This window comes from Sus scrofa, chromosome 2 (assembly GCF_000003025.6).
Source record: "Sus scrofa isolate TJ Tabasco breed Duroc chromosome 2, Sscrofa11.1, whole genome shotgun sequence".
Classification (NCBI taxonomy): Eukaryota; Metazoa; Chordata; class Mammalia; order Artiodactyla; family Suidae; genus Sus; species Sus scrofa.
The window spans coordinates 45,904,019-45,919,514 of NC_010444.4; the positions used below are offsets into that span (position 1 = coordinate 45,904,019).

A 15,496-nucleotide genomic window follows, 5' to 3' on the forward strand; every position below is an offset into this window, starting at 1 on the left:
TTGGAACAGAACGGCGCTACCCACTGGGATAAGAGCCCCTCTGTGGCCAGCCTCCAAATCTCCGGAGACAATCAATTCGGTGTCAGTAGGGAATAACAATTTTTTCTTTTCCTGTAGTTATGTTCCATTAAGTCTGCATTCCTGAGGACCTGGCTACCACCTTTTCCATTCCCCAAATTCAAATGGACTTAGAAGAACTGCTTCCCTCTCAGTGACGCATAGACTCTTCAAGACTTAGACTTAATTAACAATTTTTGAGCTCTCACTACAGGTCAGTTTCTGTCCCTACAGGACACTACGTGTCAGTTCAGGGGAACTTCCTGAGTTCTCTCACAATCCTAGAGCAATTTGGGGGAGATAGACATTGCCTTCCTTTTACGGCTCAGGTCAACAGAGTCTACGAAGTTAAGTGAATCTCTTAAGCAGAAGCCCAGGACTCAAACCCAGGTCAACTGCTTCAAAGCTTCTTCTCTTTCATGTGGAAAAGAAGTCCTGCCCAAGGGAGCTTCTATTACGAGGTCTCTATTTGTTTGGTCTCCATTACGAATCTCAGGGTTGGCCACCCTACAGCATATGGAGTTCCCACGCCAGGGATCAGATCCGAGCCATAAGTGTGACCTAAGCCACAGCTGCAGCAATGCCAGATCCTTAACCCACTGTGCCAGGCTGGGGATCGAACCTGGGGAAGCTCCCTGGGCCATATACAAAGTAATAAGAAAGCTGAGCCTCCCAAAGAGTTACCTTTAGCGCTGACCTGTTTGGGTTTAGCTTCTTTATCTAAAGGCAGGACTTTTTAGTCTCGACACTATTTACATTTTGGACTGAAAAACTCTTTGATGGGGTGGGGGTGTTGGGGAGGCTGTCCTGTGTACCGAAGAATGTTTAGCAAGCAGATCCCTCGTCTCCATCCACTGGATGTTAGCAGCGACCTCCCACTCAGTTGGGACAACCAAGAATGTCTCCAGACACCCACAAAACATCCCATGGGGGGCAAAATGCCCCAAGGTTAAGATCACGGGTTGAAGGGAACAAGGAGAAGGTATTACTTGCCTGTGGATTTCCATGATTTCCTCAGCAATCATTCGACCTATTTTTCCTGCCCCAGCCCTGGTTCCCCCTGGAATCCCTGGAACAGTGGGGTGGGTCCTCTTTGGGCCACCTACAACAAAGGAATCTGAGAGTGGGAAAAGAGAAAACCAAGGAAGAAATGCTATTATGTGTTAAAACCAGTTCATCCCATCATCCACCTGAAGTTCAACATTGGGGTTGTGCCTTGAGGGACATGAGAGCCATAGCTTGTCAGAAAAAGGCATTCCAGCAGGAAAAAGCTCAAGTTTTCCTTCCAAGATCAGAGGTGCTGATATAAAGCCTCTAAATCTGCATGCAATCAACATACATTAACCAAATACCACCAGGGTCACAGAGGTAAGTCAGCATCCCTGCCCTCAAGGAGCTCACAGTCTAATGGGGAGACGCATAAGATAAACCAGGGCTGGAGCAAAGTGCGAGGAGTTTGACGGGTCAGCAAGAGGCAGCCAACTCTTCCAGGGCACAGGTGCAACTTCCTGGATAAGACTAACTCTGAGCTGAGTCTCAAGGGAGGAGCATAAATTAGGTTGGCAGAGAGGTAACAGGAAAAAGCAACAGGCCCAGCATCCAATGTATGCAAGAACACTGAGGCCAGACAACTGGGGAGACTATTCTAAGACATTTATCATTTTTTATTTTTACTTTTTGGCTTTTTTAGGGACACACCTATAGCAATATGGAAGTTCCCAGGCTAGGGGTTGAACTGGAGCTGCAGCTGCTGACCTACACCACAGCCACAGCAACCTCAGATCTGAGCCCCATTTGTGACCTAACCCATAGGTCATGGCAACGTCAGATCCTTAACCCACTGAGCGAGGCCAGGGATCAAACCCATATCTTCATAGATACTAGCCAGGTTTGTAAATTGCTGAGTCACAATAAGAACTCCATCCAAGACTCATCATGAATGATGATGGAATAATAGATGAAAGTGAGAGGCAGGTACTAGTCAGCTCATGAAGGGCCTTGGATGTCCTATTAACAGATTTGAGCAGTATCCACAGGGGATAAGGAATACCAAAGGGGGAGTTCCCGTCGTGGCGCAGTGGTTAACGAATCCGACTAGGAACCATGAGGTTGCGGGTTCGGTCCCTGCCCTTGCTCAGTGGGTTAACGATCCGGCGTTGCCATGAGCTGTGGTGTAGGTTGCAGACGCGGCTCGGATCCCGCGTTGCTGTGGCTCTGGCGTAGGCTGGCAGCTACAGCTCCGATTCAACCCCTAGCCTGGGAACCTCCACATGCCACGGGAGCGGCCCAAGGAATAGCAAAAAGACAAAAAAAAAAAAAAAAAAAAAAAAAAAAAGAAAGAAAGAAAGAAAAGGAATACCAAAGGGCTTGACTCAGAAAATGCACTGACTCTGAGAGAAAAGATGGTGGAGCAGAAGGACTCTAGCTCACTTCCTCTCATGAAAACACCAAAATTACAACTAACTGCTGAACAGCCATCAACAAAAATAGGCTGGAAACTACCAAAAAAGGTACCCTACCCCCAAAGACAAAGAAGAAGCCACATCGAGATGACAGGAGGGGTGCTTTCACAATATAAGCAATCCCATACCCACTGGGTAGGTGACCCACAGATCAGAGGATAACTATATCACAGAAGCTCTCCCATAGGAGTGAGAGTTCTCAGCCCCCCACATCAGGTTCTCCAGCCTGCGAGTCTGGCATTGGGAGGAGCCCCCAGAGCATTTGGTATTGAAGGCCAGTGGGGCTTGTGCACAGGAACTCCACAGGGCTGAGGGAAATGGAGCCTGTACTCCTGGAGGGTGCACCAAGGCCTTCACGTGCATTGGGTCAGAGGGCAAAGCAGGGACTCCCCAAAAATCTGGGTCAGACCTATCTGTGGGTCTTGATGGGTCTCTTGGGAAAGGAGGGGTGGCTGTGGCTCACTGTGGGAGCAGACTGGAGGCAGAGATCCCAGGAATGATCACTGGTGTGAGCTCCCCTGGAGACTGCCATCTGGGGAAGCTCTGGCTCCCCCATCAGGGCTGAGAAGTCCCAGGCAAAACAATAAATAGGGTGGGAACAGCCCCACCCATCAGCAAACAGACTGCCTAAAGTCCTCCAAGGCACACAGCTGCCTTTATTCACACCCAGAGACAAAGCTCCACTCACCAGAGGGACAAGACAGATCCACCTACCAGTGGGCAGGCACCAATCCCTCCTATCAGGAAGCCTGCAGTAAGCTGCTGTATCAGCTTCACACACAAGGGGGCAGATACCAGAAGCAAAAGAGGCTACAACCCTGTAGCCTGCAAAAAGGAGACCATAAAAAAAGCTATACAAAATGAAAAGGCAGAGGAGGAAGAAGACAACCACCTCTCCCCAAATCAGCTAAGTGAACTGGAGATTAGCAACCTCCATGAAAAAGACTTTAATGATAGGAAAGATGATCCAAGATCTTGCGAAAAAACTAGAGGCAAAGATCAATAAATTACAAGAAACACTGAACGAAGAAATAAAAAGAGTTTCAAGGTTAAACAAGCAAAGATGCAAATTACAATAACCAAAATAAGAAATTCACTAGAAGGAACCAATAGCAGAATACAGGAAGCAGAAGAATGAATAAGCAAAGTGGAATACAGACTGGTGGAAATCAATGACACAGAACAAAGAAAAAAGAATGAAAAGAAGAGATGACAGTCTAAGAGAACTTTGGGACAACTTTAAATGCATCAAGAATCACATTATAGGAGTGCCAGAAGGAGAGAGGGAGAGAAGGGGCCAGAGAAAATATTTGAAGACATAATAGCCAAAAACTTCCTCAACATGGAAAAGGAGTTGCTTACTCAAATCCAGGAAGCACCACAAATACCATGCAGAATAAACCCAAGGAGGAACACTTTGAGACACTCATTACTCAAAGTGACCAAAATTAAAGACAAAGAGAAAATATTGAAAGCAGCTAGGGAAAAGCAATAAATAACATACAAGGGAACCCCAATAAGCTTATCAGCTGATTGGGGGGTTTTTTTGCTTTTTTGGTTTTTTCTTTTTCTTTTTTTTTTTTTTCTTTTTTTTTTTTTTTTTTAAGGGCTGCACCCGCAGCATATGGAAGTTCCCAGGCTAGGGGTCAAATTGGACCTACAGTTGCTGGCCTACACCACAGCCACAGCAACATGGGATCCAAGCCACGTTTGTGACCTACACCACAGCTCATGGCAACACCAGATCCTTAACCTGCTAAGGCCAGGGATCGAACCTGCATCCTCATGGATATTGGATTTGTTTCTGCTGCGTGACAATGGGAACTCCCAGCTGATTGTTTAGCAGAAACTCTGCAGGCCAGAAGGAAGTGGCATGATATACTAAAGTGATGAAAGGAAAAAACCTAAGACTACTTTACCCAACAAGGTTTTCATTCAAATTTGAAGGAGAAATAAAAAGCTTTACAGACAAGCAAAAGCTGAGAGAATACAGCACCACTAAACCAGCTTTAAACAACAAATTTTAAAGGAACTTCTCAAGGGGGAAAAGAAAGGGCCACAACTAGAAACAGGAAAATCACAAATGAGAAGGCTCACTGATAAAGGCAAACAAACATAGAGTAAAGGTAGGAAATCATCTGCACACAAATACGATACCCCAAACCAGCCATCATGAAAAGAGGAAGGTACAGACACAGGATACTGGAGATGCATTTGCAATTAAGAGATCAACAACTTAAAACAATCTATTTTTTTTTTTTTTTTTTTGGTCCTTTTGCCTTTTCTAGGGCCACTTCCCATGGCATATGGAGGTTCCCAGGCTAGGGGTCGAGTCGGAGCTATAGCCACCAGCCTACGCCAGAGCCACAGCAACTCGGGATCCGAGTCGCGTCTGCTACCTATACCACAGCTCACGGCAACGCCGGATCGTTAACCCACTGAGCAAGGGCAGGGACCGAACCCGCAACCTCATGGTTCCTAGTCGGATTCGTTAACCACTACGCCACGACGGGAACTCCAAAACAATCTTGTATATACATAGATTCCTCATGGTAACTACAAACCAAAAATCTGCAGTAGATACACACACAAATAAGAAAAAGCAATCCAAACACAACATGAAAGATAATCATCAAACCACAAGAGAACAAAAGAGGAAGTGAAGAAAAAAGACCAACAAAAACAAATCCAAAACAATTAACAAAATGGCAATAAGAACACGCATATCAATAATTACCTTAAATGTAAATGGACTAAATGCTCCAACTAAAAGACAGACTGCCTGAATGGATACAGAAACAAGACTCATATATATGCTATCTAAAAGAGACCCACTTCAGTTCTAGGGAGACATATAAACTGGAAGTGAGAGGATGGAAGAAGATATTCCATACAAATAGAAATCAATAGTCATATTAGACAAAATAGACTCTAAAATAGCAATGGTTATAAGAGATAAAGAAGGACATTACATAAAGATAAAAGGATCAATGCAAGAAGAAAATATTACAATTGTAAATATATATGCGCCCATCACAGGAACACTTCCATATATAATGCAACTGCTAACAGCCACAAAAGGAGAAAGTAACAATAATACAATTATAGTTAACTTTAACACCCCACTTACAGCAATGGGCAGATTATCCAGAAAGAAAAAGTGCAATGCAATGCCGGCCTTAAATAATGCATTAGATCAGATCAACCTAAAAGATTTATAGAATATTCCATCCAAAAGCAGCAGAATACACATTCTCCTCAAGCGTACACAGAACATTCTCTAAGAGAGAGAGGTCACATTCTGCGCCAAAAATCAAGCCTCAATAAATTTAAGAAAATGGAAATCCTATCAAGCACCTTTTCCAACCACAATGCTATAAGATTAGAAATCAATGATAAGAAAAAAAAACACAAACACTGGAGACTAAACAATATGGTATTCAACAACCAATCACTGAAGAAATCAAAAGAGGAAATTAAAAAATACCTAGCAGCAAATGACATCAAATGCACAACAATCCAAAACCTCTGAGATGCAGCAAAAGCAGTTCTAAGAGGGAAGTTTACAGCAATACAAGCCTACCTCAAGAAACTAGAAAAAGCTCAAACAAACAACTTAACTTTACACCTAAAGCAGCTAGAGAAAGAACAAACAAAACCCAAAGCTAGGAGTTCCCAACGTGGCTCAGCGGTTAAAGAACCCGACTAGTATCCATGAGGATGTGGGTTCGATCCCTGGCCTTCTTCAGTGGGTTAAGATCATGGTATTGTTGTGGGCTGTGGTGTAGGTCACAGACGTGGCTTGGATACTGTGTTGCTGTGGCTGTGGCTGTGGTACAGGCCAGCAGCTACAGGTCCAATTTGACCCCTAGCTTGGGAACCTCCCTATACTGCAGGTACGGCTCTAAATAGACAAAAAAGACACACACACACACACACACAAAAAACCCAAAAGGTAATAGAAGGAAAGAAATCATAAAGATCTGAGCTGAAATAAATGAAATAGAAACAAAGAAAACAATAGAAAAGATCAGTGAAACTAAAAAGCTGGCTCAACAAAACTGATAAACTCTTAGCGAGACTCATGATAAAAAAAAAAAAAGTAGTGGGCCCAAATCAATACAATTAGAAATGAAAAGGAGAAGTTAGAATTGACATCACAGAAATCCAAAGGATCACAAGAGACTACTGTAAGTAACTATATGACCATAAAATGGACAACCTAGAAATGGACAACTTCTTAGAAAGGTACAACCTTCCAAGACTGAACCAGGAAGAGAGAAGATGAGCAGATCATTCACAAGTACTGAAATTAAAACTGTGATTTAAAAACTTCCAACAAGCAAAAGTCTAGGACCAGATGGCTTCACAGGCAAATTCTGTCAAACACTTAGAGAAGAGTTAATACCTATCCTTCTGAAACTATTCCAAAAAATTGCAGGGGAAGGAACACTCCCAAACTCATTCTAGGAGCCCACCATTACCCTGCTACCAAAACCAAAGATAGCTCAAAAAAAGAAAATTAAAGGCCAATATTCACTGATGAAAATAGATGCAAAAATTCTCTACAAAATACTAGCAAATCAAATTCAACAATACATTAACTCATGATCAAGTGGGATTTATCCCAGGGATGCAAGGATTTTTCAATATCCGCAAATCATTCAGTGTAATACAACACATTAACAAACTGAAGAATAGGAGCTCCCAAGGCGGAGCAACTGGATCAGTAGTGTCTTAGAAACGTTGAGATGCAGTTTGATCCCTGGCCTGGCACGGTGGATTAAAGATCTGTGTTGCCACAGCTGTGGCTTAGTTCGTGGCTGCAGCTCAGATCTTATCCCTAGCATGGGAGCTCCATATGCCAAGGGGCAGCCAAAAAAAAAAAAAAAAAAAAAAAACCTGAAGAATAAAAAAACACATGATCATCTCAATAGATGCAGAAAAAGCTTCTCACAAAATCTAACACTCCCTTCTGATAAAAAGCCCTCCAGAAAGTGGGCATATAGAGAACCTACCTTACCATAATAAGGCCTTATTGAAGCCACAGCTAACATGATTCTCCATGGTGAAAAGCTGAAAGAATTCCCACTAAGATCAGGAACACCATTTTTTTTTTTTTTTTTTGGTCTTTTTAGCTATTTCTTGGGCCGCTCCCGCGGCATATGGAGGTTCCCAGGCTAGGGGTCGAGTCGGAGCTGTAGCCACCGGCCTACACCAGAGCCACAGCAACACGGGATCCAAGCCGCATCTGCAACCCATGAGCGTTGCTCATGGCAACGCTGGATCCTTAACCCACTGAGCAAGGGCAGGGACCAAACCCACAACTTCATGGTTCCTAGTCGGATTCGTTAACCACTGTGCCACGACGGGAACTCCCACTCTCACCACTTTTATTCAACATATTTTTCGAAGTCCTAGCCATGGCAATCAGAGAAGAAATAAAACGAATTGGAAAAGAAGAAGTAAAACTATCACTCTTTGCAGATAACATGATACTATACATAGAAAATCCCAAAGATGCTACCAGAAAACTGTTTGAGCTCATCAATGAATCTGACAAAGTTGCAGGACAGAAAATTGATTGACAGAAAGCTATTGCATTTCTATATACTAACAATGAAAGATCAGAAAGAGAAATTAGGAAAACAATCCTATTTACCATCACAACAAAAAGAATAAAATACCTAGGAATAAACCTACCTAAAGAAACAAAAGACCTGGAGCTCCTATTGTGGCTCAGTGGTTAACAAATCCAACTAGAAACCATGAGGTTGCGTGTTCGGTCCCTGGCCTTGCTCAGTGGGTTAAGGATCTGGCATTGCTGTGAGCTGTGGTGTAAGTTGCAGATGTGGCTCGGATCCCACATTGCTGTGGCTCTGGTGTAGGCTGGCGGCTATAGCTCTGATTCGACCCATAGCCTGGGAACCTCCATGTGATGCAGGCTGTGGCCCTAGAAAAGGCAGAAAGACCAAAAAAAAAAAAAAAAAAGTGAGAGAGAGACAAAAGACCTGAAATCTGAAAAGTCCGAGACACTGATGAAAGAAGTCAAAAATGACACAAACAGATAGAAAGCTATATCTTGCCCTTGGATTAGAAGTACTGATATTGTCAAAATGAGTATACTACCCAAGGCAACCCACAGATTCAACTCAATCCTTATCAAATTACCAATGGCATTTTTCACAGAACTAGAACAAAAAAAAATTAAATTTGTATGGAAACATAGAAGACACTGAATAGCCAAAGCAATCCTGAGAAAGAAAAATGGAGCTGTGGGGAATCAGGCTTCCTGACTTCAAAGCTACAGTCATCAAAACAGTATGGTACTGGCACAAAAACAGAAATATAGATCAATGGAACCGGATAGAATGCCCAGACATAAATTCATGCACCTATGGTCAACTAATCTATGACAAAGGAGGCAAGAATATACAATGGATAAAAGACAGCTGGGAAAACTGGACAGCTACATGTAAAAGAATGAAATCACAACACTCTCCAGAGTTCCCTTCATGGCTCAGCAATTAACAAATCTGACTAGGATCCAGAAGGATGCGGGATCTATTCCTGGCTTCATGCAGTGGGTTAAGGATCCGGCGTTGCCGTGAGCTGTGGTGTAGATCACAGACACAGCTCAGATCCCACATTGCTGTGGCTGTGGTGTAGGCCAGCAGCTGTAGCTCCAATTAGACCCTTAGCCTGGGAACTTCCATATGCTGCAAGTGTGGCCCTAAAAAGCGCGTGCGTGCGCGCGCACACACACACAAGAAAGAAATCACAACCCTCTCTAACATCATGTACAAAAATAAACTCAAAATGAATTAAAGACCTAGATATAAGACTGGATAGTAAAACCTCTTAGAGGAAAACGTAGGCCAAACACGCTCTGACATAAATCGCACCAATACTTCCCCCTCCTAGAGTAATGAAAATAAAAACAAACAAATGGGACCTAATTAAACTTAAAAGTTTTGCACAGCAAAGGAAACCATCAGCAAAATGAAAAGAAAGCCCACATAAAAGGAGAAAATATTTGCAAATGAAACAATTGACACGGCACTGATCTCCAAAATATACAAACAATTCATACAGCTCAATGTCAAAAACACACACATACACAACCCAATGAAGAAATGGACAGAAAATCTAAATAGACATTTCTATAAAGAAGACATAAAGATGACCTAAAACACATGAAAAGATGTTCAACATCATTCATTATTAGAGAAATGCAAATTGAAACTACTGTGAGGTACCATCTTATACCAGTCAGAATGGCCATCATCAAAAAGTCTACACACAATACATGCTGGAGAGGGTGCAGAGAAAAGGCAACCCTCTTACAGTGTTGGTGGGCATGTAAATTAGTTCAACCATTATGGAAAACAGCATGGAGTTTCTTCAAAACACTAAAAATAAAACTACCATTTGCTCCAGCAATTCCGTTCCTGGGCGTCCATCTGAGGAAAACATACTTTGAAAAGATATATGGACCCAATGTTCACTGCAGCACTGTTTACAATAGCCAAGACATGGAAACCACCTAAGTGGCCATTGACAGAGGAATGGATAAAGAAGATGTGATACATATGTGCAATGGAATATTACTCGGCCATAAAAAAGAATGAGATCCTTCCATTAGTAGCAGCATAGATGGACCTTGAAATTATCATACTACGTCAGACAGTGAAAGGCAAACATCACATGATATCACGTATATGTGCAATCTAAAAAAAAAAAAAAAAAGGATACGAATAAACTTATTTCCAGAATAGAAACAGACTCAGAGACTGAAAACTAACTTATGGTTACCAAAAGGGATATGTGGAGGGAGGAGGGATGGACTAGGGGTTTGGGATTGGCATATGCACATTGAGGTATACCAATAGGAATGACTGGCCAGTAGGAACCTGCTGTTTAGCACAGAAAGCTCCACCCAGTATTCTGTGATAATCTATGTGGGAAAAGAATCTGAAAGAATGGATGTGGGTACGTGTATAACTGAATCACTTCGTTGTACAGCAGAAATTATCCCAACATTGTATATCAACTGTACTTCAATAAACCACTGAAGAAAAAAAAAAAAAACAAATAAAATGCAGACTTAGGACTTGGGTTCTTAAGAAGTTCAGCACATGGAAAATGAGCCAGTGGAGGGTGGAGGTGCAGAGGAGGAGAGCGAGACTAGGGTCGGGAAGTTATCTGCAATAATCCACACAACAGATGGGGAGGGTGGAGTAGCAACAGCAGTGATGGAGAAGTTTAAGAGACAGAAGGGACAGGATGTCATATTTAAATACCATGGGAGAGAGGAAGGAGTCACAGTCTCTGGCTTACCCACCAGCCGGGGGTGTTGGGGGGGAGTTGTGTAGAGCACGGATTTGGACAGGCTGAATTACAGGTGCCTTTGGGACTCCAGGTGTCTATGCCCAGAAGGCAGCTGGAGAGACAGATCTGGAGCTCAGGAGTGAAACTGGATGTGGGGATTCACTGATGGAGAGGTGGAGCCTGAAGCCATGCAGACACAGGCAGTCCCAGGCAAGGAGGAGTCAAGTGCAAAGAGCAGGGGCCAAGGCTGAGCTGGGGGAGGGAGCCCCGTGGAGAATGGCACCCCCCTCCTCCCCCACCACCCCGTGCAGACAGAGACCCTCCACCCACCATCGGAGCCAGTGACCGTCACCAGAGAGCATTTGACATCGCAGCCACTGGGCAACACAGAGGGAGAAAAGCACAAGAGGAGCAAGGAGGTGGCCACTTCCAGGGCTTCCAGGGTCCAGGCAGCCTCAGGAAAGACAAAACTGAGTTCCCGGCATTCCAGGCTCAACAGAGAACGTGAGATGACAGCGTCCTTAGCCATCATCCCTGTGAGGCCTCCCTCGTTGCAGAGCGTACGGTGGCCGGGGACCCCAGGCTCTCGGGGTAGGGGATGGAGGCCACAAGCAGCCTGTCGCAGGCAAGCCCCGGTGCCCCAGCAGCACATAGTTACCTTCTCCAGAGGGCAGCATGCTGTCCATGCTGTGGGGGGACGCTGTGAGCTGCGGGAAAGTTGGGTCCCCACCTTCCAGGACGTTGGCTCTGTGAACATCCCAGCAACAAGGAAACGTGAGTCAGGCCTGCTCAGAACTGCGCACCTTTCACCTTGGCCAAGGTGTCTGGCGTCCACCCTGGACCTGGACAGGCCAGAGAGTGAAGCGTCTGTCTGAGTGGCTCAATAGCTCTCCTCGCTGTTGGAGGACACGGGGGACAGCATCCGAGCCTCTGGCCTCCCTGCCTGCCTGGGCCTTCCTAGTTCACGTGGGATGCGGTCCAGGGGCGGCACGGACTGCGGCAGCCCATTGCCACCGCTGCACGCCTCCTCTCCTGCCAGCCTGCAGGGCACCCAGCCCCTCACTCGGCTCTGCCTACAAGTGGGGCTTTGGATATCAGGGGGATGCGATGCAGGGAGCAGGCCAAAGACCAGGTCCTGCTTTTCCTGCTCACGCAGAAGGTGGCAGCCTTTGAAGGGCATCCCAGCCGGTGCCCAGGCAGGTGGTGGGCGTGACTCCCAACCCTCCTCAGCCAAGGCCAGTGGGAGCTGGGGAGGCTTTCATGGCTTATCAACCCTTCCCTCCACAGCAGGACCAGTGCAGGCCGGGCCTGCAGAATTCAAAGGCCCACTGCTTTATCAGGAAGGAAATGCTGCTGGTCTCCTGGAGCAAGTCCGCCCGTGGGGAGGCCTGAGTGGTCTGAATATTGAAGCTTGTCCTTCGTGAACCACCTCTGGGGCTTCTGCCAGGCCTGAGGATTCACAGCATATTAGCGAGACGGCAGTAAAGGGTGTTGATACTGGCTGTTGCCCGGACCCCGTTTCCCAGGTAAGGAGCCCAAGGCTCCTCTCTTTGAAGCAACGGAGCTTTTGAGATAGAAAAAAACACTTACAGGACAACAGTGTTGGTGGAGACAATGTATTCTACTTCCTTGGTCCAAGGGTTCATGAAACTGAACCAGCGACTCCGTAGTGTGATGAAAGAACCATCTTTGATTTTAAACTTATAGCAATTAGTTGTAATCTTCTCTCTTGTCTGTAAAACTGAAAATACAGAGACACCAGGAGCACTGTTATTTTCTCAGGCCAATTTGATTAGTCGGGAGTTCCCGTCATGGTTCAGTGGTTAACAAATCCGACTAGGAACCATGAGGTTGCGGGTTCGATCCTTGGCCTTGCTCAGTGGGTTAAGGATCTGGCATTGCTGTGAGCTATGGTGTAGATCACAGACATGGCTCGGATCTGGTGTGGCTGTGGCTGTGGTATAGACGGGCGGCTACAGCTCCGATTAGACCACTAGCCTGGGAACCTCCATATGCCGCAGAAGCAGCCCTAGAAACGGCAAAAAAGACTAAATAAATAAATAAATAAATAAATAAATAAATAAACTAACCAAATCCTAGGTGCATCAGGCTCCAACACTATCAATCGCTTTTTTTTTTTTTTTTTTTTTTTTTTTTGTTAGAGACGCACCCATGGCATATGGAGGTTCCCAGGCTGGGGGTCAAATCTGAGCTATAGCTGCCAGCCTACACCACAGCCACAGCCATGCCAGATCCAACCCACGTCTGTGAACTACACCACAGCTCATGGCAACACTGATCCTTAACCCACTGAGTGAGACCAGGGATAGAACCCACAACCTCATAGTTACTCATTGGATTTGTTTCCACTGAGCCACAACAGAAACTTCTCCAACGCCATCACTCTAATAATATGCAGAGCCAGGGGAGCTGGCACTTCAGAGGACAGGTTGTTTCTGAGGGTCTGGTTCTGAGCCTTCCGATTCAGCTCTGAATCTGCCACTGTTTTTCAGAGTGTAGGAAAGGCTCCCAGGAATCACTCAGGGCAGTCTAGTTATCCAACTGGAATTAGCTGGGACACGGACACCACGCAGTGAGCAGGCCGCTGTCCACAGGGCCCATGTTATGTCCCCATCACAAAGTCTGGGGGCAGCACAGCGTTTTGAGGACATCTGGATTCAGAAAGGTCACGTACCTATGGAAACCTCATTCTTTCATGTAACAAACATGGAATGAGCACCTTTCGTGTACCAGGCCCTGGAGATAAGAGGAGACAGGACAGGACGCCTGCCCTGGGGAGAGGAATGAGGGGCGGCAAACTCGAGAGCTGAACACTTGTTTGCCGAAAGGAGGGAGGCGAGAACCCAGCACTGCCTGAGGAGTGGCCGGGTCTAGTGAGACGTCCGTGTGGCTGGAGCACAAGGCCTGTGACGCAGGGCTGGGGGGAAAGCTGGGGAGGTGGGTCAGGGCCAGGAGGTGGGAGGTCCTGATTGCCTTTCAAAGGAGACTGGGCTTCAGTCTAAAGGCAGGAGGTTTTAAGCACCGATGTGACATTATCAGGCTCCATCTATCAGAGCATAAATGAACTAACTATGGAAGACGGAAGATGCACCAGGGCAGAAGGGTGCAGGGAGGCCTGTTTAGAGTTCATCACAGTCATCAGGAGGTACCAGAGCTGAACCAAGGTCTTGGGCAGAGGTGGCAGAGAGGGCCTCTTTAAAAAAAAATTAAAAAGGAGTTCCCATCGTGGCTCAGTGGTTAACGAATCCGACTAGGAACCATGAGGTTGTGGGTTCGATCCCTGGCCTTGCTCAGTGGGTTAAGGATCCAGCGTTGCCATGAGCTGTGGTATAGGTTGCAGACGCGGCTCGGGCGTAGGCTGGCGGCTACAGCTCTGATTCGACCCCTAGCCTAGGAACCTCCATATGCTGCAGGAGCAGCCCAAGAAATGGCAATAAATAAATAAATAAATAAAAAATAAGGGGGCCTCTTTTTGTTTTGTTTTGTTTCGGTGGCACCTGCAGCATATGCAGGTTCCCAGGCCAGGGATCAAACCTGCACCACAGCAGTGACCTTGCTAGGTCCTTACCCTGCTGCGCCACAAGGGAATTCCAGAAAGGGGCCTCTTTGGAAATGCATGTCTGAGGTGAATGAACAGTTTTGACGAAGGATAAAGTAAAGGAGGTTACTGAATGGTAAAAAGTAAAGGAGGTAATGGTAAAAAGTAAAGGAGGTCAGTGAATGTTGGTTTCTGTCTCCGGAGGTGACATATGTGGCCGTGCCATTAACCAAGAGGGAACTACAGGAGGCAGTGCAGGGGTTTGTGGAAAAAGAATGAGATCCATTTGGGCCACACTCAGTCTTTGCAGGTAAATCTTTTGGGTAAATCTCTTCCCAACAAGAGATGCCTTCCAGAAATTGTTCTGGCCTACATGTAGAAAGCTGCTAGGCAGTCAGATGGGGTTAGGGGTTATCTGGGGCCTGAGGGAAGCAGCAGGCATCTCTCCTCGCAGAGGCTTTGGCCTAAAGACTTTTGGGCTGGCTGACTCCCACGTCACAGGGGCGGGTTTCTCTGGAAGATTATGTGGAATAGTCTAGAAGCAAGCAGGGGGACGCTTTAAACTGAAGACTTTCTGTTCAGTCCAGCTTACCTTGCCTGTGACATTCTGCGAGATGGCCTATGTCATCTTGGTGAAAATATTCATAACACGATGTGCCTAGAAGTTCTTGGGGTAAATATGCCAAAATAGCTGTTGCCCTAAAAAGGAATTTAAAAAAAAAAAAAAAGGAAAAAGCCATTCAGACAATTAATAGCACCTCTGCAGTAGATGAATCCTGCTACAGCCAATGGACACAAGGCCAAAGCTGGGTGGGTTCAGAGGGCTTCCTACATGGGTTTTGCTTTTTGTTTTTTTCCTCATGAAACTGACTTTAGTCAAGGCTATAAAACAGGGAAAGGAAGCAAAGATCCTTTCAATGGGGCTGTGAGCATAAGAAATCAAATTTTAGGAGGTTTAAAAGTAGTAATTATATTAGATAAAAATGTGATAGAACTTTTTTTTTTGCTTTTTAGGGCTGCACCCACGGCATATAGAAGTTCCCAGGCTAGAGGTTGAATTGAAGCTAAAGCTGCCAGCCTACACCAC

The 15,496-nt window shown here is 45.4% G+C and overlaps 1 protein-coding gene across 12 annotated transcripts in view; it reads right to left on the reverse strand.

Annotated features, from left to right (window-relative positions):
• The window catches only part of ARNTL (aryl hydrocarbon receptor nuclear translocator-like), a 129,538-nt gene that overhangs the window by 8,382 nt on the left and 105,660 nt on the right, over positions 1–15,496 (reverse strand). For 7 of the 12 annotated variants that reach the window (XM_021076235.1, XM_021076223.1, XM_021076205.1 and 4 more), the window contains 4 exon segments: positions 15,002–15,108; positions 12,441–12,591; positions 11,509–11,597; positions 1,051–1,159 (listed from right to left, as the gene is read on the reverse strand). In XM_021076235.1, the coding sequence (XP_020931894.1) occupies positions 1,051–1,159; positions 11,509–11,597; positions 12,441–12,591; positions 15,002–15,108 (456 nt within the window). 12 annotated transcript variants of the gene reach the window in all.